We start from the raw sequence: 6,000 nt of genomic DNA on the forward strand, positions 1-6,000 counted from the left end.
TGAAATTAACTTAACTTAGGGGAAGAAACACCATAGTAAACTGATGCTCGACGTTAGAATGGATAATTGATGATGTTCAAAGTAACAAGGCAAAGAGCCAACTCCCAGTTTCTGATATGTAGATAATTTAACTAAAGCAGAACTTTGCTGTTTTGCATTTTTAGAGGGTTGCTACCGACCTCATACCTGTCTGTTAGAAATATTTGTAACTATATCATAAAGACTGGTAGCTATGGGGTAGACTAGCCACAAACTACATCAGCCAACAATTAAGAGTTTGTTTCATCCGAACTAAAGTGATTAGCTTGACAGCCTCACTCTGGTCAGGAGAAAAGTCTTTGGAGTCTCTTCCTCATGAGAGATTACTGAAGAGACATCAAAGAGTTAACTTCAACTGAGCAGAACATATTCCAACACATAATACCCCAATAATATATTTTAGTTTTTGGATGGATTCAGCTACACAGATATTACGCTTTGGCTATTTCTCCCAGTTTCTAGTCTCCTAGATTAGCTAATAGGCTGCCTTTTATTCCAGACTGGAATGAGACATATTAAGGAGGTTAACTGTTGAATTTGTGCCTCTAACTTTTCTGTCTGATTTTCCCTCAGGGCTCATCGTTGGTTCTTTGACCGTCTGCTGGCTTCCCAACCAGATTCGTCGTCTCATGATGGCCGCCGTGCCCAAGTCCCACTGGACTACTGCCTTCTTCAGGAGCTACATCACACTTCACCCCGTGGCTGACTCCTTCTTCTACCTCAGCTCTGTGCTGAACCCATTCCTTTACAATCTGTCCTCCAGGCAGTTCAGGGAGGTCTTTCTTCAGGTGCTGCGGTGCCGCCTCACTATCGAGCACGTGAACAAGCGCACCTTGAAGAACACCCATGCTGCTTCTGCGCGCTCACAGCGGCCCCTGTTGAAGTCCTTGCGTCGAAGCAGAGCAAACCACACCATGCGGGAACAAGAAAAGAACCCTCCCACTTTCACAAGCTTTCAGAAGGATAGTGGCGTAGGAGATACTCAGACATCAGATACTGGTACGACCGCCACTCTGACTGAACAGTCAGCTTCAGTTCTCCAAATAAATACAGATGAACCATCGGAGACGGAAATATAATGTGCTGTAGCCTACGATTTATTGTAACACAATGAACACTAAAAACAAACATGGCGGAAACTTCAATCTTGGTCACCAGGACACTTGTGCTGTGCCATTAGAAAGAAATGAATACGTGTTTAATCATGAATTTCAATGACAGATCGAAGTCAGCTGACTATGCGGCAGTAAAAAAAACTTGCATTTAACATAAAACGGTACATTTGGTATGAATTTGGTTAAAGTTAAATGTTTGTGATGTGTGGGTGCTTGTAATCTTTGCATTCATATTCAAATTGAAATCTGATGTTGAGTTCAAATTCCACTGATGTTCAAAATCTCATGTAACAACATAAACACTCGTGAAAACACACTCACAAGCCTGGTGGTATACATGTTGTTTTCCTGTTGATTGCAGAGGGTGGAACTGCAATTGTGTGGTGATGCAGGACTGGCCCCAAAAACACAGTTTACTTTACCCATTCACGAACATCCCAACATTACTCATTATATTATCAGAATTAGAACCTTACGGTCCAATCAAATTAGTATTTATGTGTTTAAATGCACGTAGTTAATTCTTTCCTTAGAAAGTATATACCAAAATAGCTTCCTGAAGAATAAATTAAGGTACATAAGGTTGATATGTAGGTTTGAAATAGTAAATAAAGTAATCGTAGAATCCTGCATGTTGTTGTCTATGTTATAGACACAACTAACATTACCACAAGTCCTTCGAATTAATTGAAGTAAATGTGTTTTCAGGCCATGCCACTTCTGGGGTCATGGCAGATACAGATGTTGCCATTCTTCCACACAATAAGCATTATATTATTCACTTGTGATCATCTTGGAACCACATGGTATTCAGGTCTTTTAAAGCGTCTGCACCATTCAAACTAAATGATGTTCCTCAGCTTGATGTTGTTCCACGCTCTGACAGTTGATGGTGATTTAGAACACAAAACACAGAAATGCATCAAAAAAAGATTGGGCCTGGAAACAAGCAATTCTGATTGGTTGTAGGTCTATCCTATGACATCCAGAGGTTTGATCTGAAACCATTGTTAATATCTCTTGGAATTAGAAAATTAAATGAGTCATTACTGAATCAGATAAGGTCTAGTGATGTGACCGGGGTAGGGGTTAAAGAGGACAGTTACACTTCCAACACAATTGTACACTTACTCTACATGCTGCCTTTAACTTTAAGGTCAGTTCAAGAGAAAGAAAAGTCATGTTTAAAATCATCAAACCAGCCAACAACATAATTTTCATATTTCATATTTCAAAACCAACAGAATGTTACAATTTTATGAGCTCTATGTGTACAATATTTTTCAGGTGAAGCACATCACGTTACCTTCTATGATAGAAAATAACTAAGTAAGTTATCTCAGTGGCCTTAAGTCTCGAAATTGACTCCAGGAGCTGGTGTAGTCCATTATCTTTGACAGTCACTGACCGCCATTCCAGATGTCCCTTGACAAATTCATTACTGTTGTGCCACCTCTAAGCAAACTTGTAATTTCAGAAATGAGAAGTGATGCCATAACATGTTGTTAGTTTGAAAAAGATTTCAGTATTTCAGCATGCCCGTGCAGCTCTATGTACAGCTCTATGTGTGAGCAGAATACTATAGTGGTTTTAGAACTAGCAGAGAGAAGTTTCAAAATGCAACAGAACCTTGTAATGGCTTTCACTGATGTTACTGACTGTTACAGTATGAATTTGTCATGAAAATATGCTGGCTCTGTGAGTGCTATATATTCACAGGCATATACATCTTTATCTATCAAATACATTATGTCATGACTGCGAATCCTGCAAATCATGTATTAATAGCATGGCTGCACATAGCATACTCAGTTCATTCATATGCTGCAAACTTGGTGATTTTTAATGGTTTTCATATAGATAAATCATGGAGTTATTTAATCTGGAGATCGAGTGGAGAATGAGTGATGAAGCTTAACTTACTTATCTTTCCTGCAATAGATCTTATTTGACCTTGCAGTGTAAAAAAGACAAATGTGCATAAGCCACCTGCTGTCTGATAAATAGCTCCAGGCCCTGGGATCCACAGCACTGTGCTTTTCCTCCTCACCTTACCCAACTGCACTTGTAAGCTGTGAGCGTGAGGATAGAAACTTCCAGTGCTGTGTGATAATGGAACTCTGAAGGCAAGCTGCGACAAAAAGCCTGGGAAGAAAGAACACAAATACTGTAAAAAGCTTCAACATGCCTCATAGAATATACATTTCAAAGTGTACATCTCAGCCTAAACAGTTCTGGTTCATTTCTTCTGTATTGTCAGCACCGGAACTTTGTTTGTTGATGGCCCATGTGAAGGTCTGTCAGCAGAGGGTGAGGGGGAGTAGGAGGATGTAGACAGAAAATACAGGGAGCAGTGGCGTTGTCAGAGTGATGGCAGCGGACTGTTGGGGTCGCCTCTTCTGGCGTGGTCCATTACACAGCGGTGTGTTACAGCAGGTGATGCACACCGAGTTGAGCTTGCTGGTACAAAACTGCTGGTAGCCAGAGGAAGCAATCAGACAAGCTCCAGATGAGGCGCAGGACTTGCGGTAGTGAATCCCTGAAATGGACAGAAATAGAGAGAGAGAGAGAGAGAGAGAGAGAGAGAGAGAGAGAGAGAGAGAGAGAGAGAGAGAGAGAGAGAGAGAGAGAGAGAGAGAGAGAGAGAGAGAGAGAGAGAGAGAGAGAGAGAGAGAGAGAGGATAATTGGGATTTATTCTTTCATTACTGGAATTTCAGTTTAAAGAAAAAATAAAACATGTTTCAAGAGAAGTTGAAAAAGAAACCTAGATCATAAATAACATTTCTTTATTGGGCTGATGCTCCCAAGTTAAGTCATTATTTTGAGCAGTTTTCTGTGTCTCTTAAACAGTTGATATTATACACAGTACTTGTCAGTGCAGTGTTAACAGTCCATGTATAATCATTCCATGTATGAGGGTATATAAAGCCCTATAAGCTTGGAGCTAACATTGCTAACAAGCAGCAAGGTGGAATACTGCTAAAGTAGGGAGTGGAAATGAGAAGGGCCACACTGACAGTGGACCAACAGAAACATACCGGTTATTAGGTGATTATTCTAATCAGCCACTCAAGCTAAGATCGGGCAGGTAATGCCCAGGAGTAGTCCACTAAACAGAGGACTGGCGGTTGATCCCTATTCTGCATGCAAAAGAGTCCTTTGGCAAGATATTGAACCCCTAATTGCCCATGATGGCTGTGCCGTCAGTGTGTGAGAAATAGAGAAAGTGCTGCACGTGTAGATTTATTTTATGAATGTGTGTGTAAATGGTTGGTAAAACTGTTCTGTGGAGAGCTTTGAGTGGTCATCATATGTCGAGGAGGAGGCATGTCCCTCCACAGTTGCCAAAGCTTGCTCATTGTTGGAACTGTTGGGTTTCACTTTCATATTGTATTCTCTCTAATGTATTATGTAAAACGCCTCAAGGTCATGTCTGGTGTGATTTGGTGCTATACAAATAAAATGTAACTGAAAAGTTGAATTGAAATCTACCAGCAGCAGCACTTGACCAGAAGATAAAGAATGATCCACTCTGCAGCAGATCAGCTACCGTGGATGATGTCATTTTCTTTGATGCCCTCAATCATTCAGCCTTAAAGCCTTAATCTCTCACTTTACATTTTACTGGGCACACAACGTACACGCAGCCTTTAAGGTGCAGTGATGAGCATAAACATTACAATGTCTCTACTTGTATTTACCTATATACCATGTTATTATATTATATATACACCTTTCAACATGTTCAGCCCTTTTTGCTTTGTTCTGGTTAATACAAATTAAACTTAATGATATTAAAAGCTTCAGTCTGATTTTCTTGGCACTACAGTTCTCTTTTCTAACTACTCACGAATTATACTCCACATCGTTCCTTGACCATATTAGTTTTTCCATCAGAGTCAAGGAATCAAGGTTAGGAAATTAGATTATTTTGACTTTTCAACTGCAGCCTTTAACTTGTCAAAACAGGAAAAAGCCTGCACTCTATTAAGATGCCAAAAATGTCAAACACAAAAACATCTAATCCCAAACAAGTCGAATGGAGACATTTGCAGTGAATTTGAGTCACAATTTACCAACATATGAAGATTTGCCTACCAAGCTTTGTTTTGCCAACACAAGCAATCAAAGAAAAGCACATATTTTTAGGTGAAGGTTATTTATTTTTAAATTCTTTGTTGTATAAAGATATGGTGACTAATATGATTAATATACTGTATATATTATCTCATGGTTGTTGACTTGACACAGAGAGTATCACCATGCACTAGACCATATAATGAAAGCACCTGTTGGTCATTTTAAATAAAAAGTAAAATAAGGCATCTGATTTTGGGTCAACTTGTGATGCAAACCTTATTTTTTCAATAAGGAAATAGGTTAGAGGGCTGCTTGTACAATTTACAACATAAGTTCCCAGGGAATCTAAGACGATATCCAAGCAAAATTTATATTTTAACTGAAATATACCTTAACGAGCTGAGTTAGGGGCCTAGTTGAGGGGCCTTGTGTTGATCATGTTGGTCATTGGGATACCTGAGAAAAGCTATCATTAAGAGTATTAACTGCGCTAAATTGTAAAGGTGAAAATGAGTGCTATAAAAAAGACAACATGCATACATCAAATTACATATATTGTCAGTTTAACTCTTATTGTACATACATGGGGTTTGATGAGTCCATGCATACATTCCATCCACTAACTTCATCAGCCAGAATAACTTCAAACCCATCTCCAGGCTCTTTACTACATCAGCAAGGGAGCATTACATGACCGGTCAGGATGCACTAGAATTACATTTTCCTCATGATGAAATCAGACCTGGAGATATAGATTAAGATGTA

The 6,000-nt window shown here is 39.4% G+C and overlaps 2 protein-coding genes across 2 annotated transcripts in view; one reads left to right on the top strand and one right to left on the bottom strand.

The window, feature by feature from the left end:
- gpr39 (G protein-coupled receptor 39) overlaps nucleotides 1–5,485 on the top strand; it is a 28,452-nt gene extending 22,967 nt beyond the window's left edge. The window contains exon 2 of the mRNA XM_053440135.1: nucleotides 613–5,485. Within this exon, the coding sequence (XP_053296110.1) occupies nucleotides 613–1,118 (506 nt within the window). The 3' untranslated portion in view covers nucleotides 1,119–5,485. The remainder of the gene's footprint in view (nucleotides 1–612) is intronic.
- LOC128456204 (ly6/PLAUR domain-containing protein 1) lies at nucleotides 3,191–5,708 on the bottom strand. The gene is made up of 2 exons (XM_053440292.1): nucleotides 5,692–5,708; nucleotides 3,191–3,860 (listed from the first exon to the last, which is right to left on the bottom strand). Exons 1-2 carry the CDS (start codon nucleotides 5,706–5,708, stop codon nucleotides 3,455–3,457), a joined length of 423 nt encoding a protein of 140 aa, XP_053296267.1. The 3' UTR covers nucleotides 3,191–3,454.
- Nucleotides 5,709–6,000: the final 292 nt, after the last annotated feature.

This window comes from Pleuronectes platessa, chromosome 14 (genome assembly GCF_947347685.1).
Source record: "Pleuronectes platessa chromosome 14, fPlePla1.1, whole genome shotgun sequence".
Lineage (NCBI taxonomy): Eukaryota > Metazoa > Chordata > Actinopteri > Pleuronectiformes > Pleuronectidae > Pleuronectes > Pleuronectes platessa.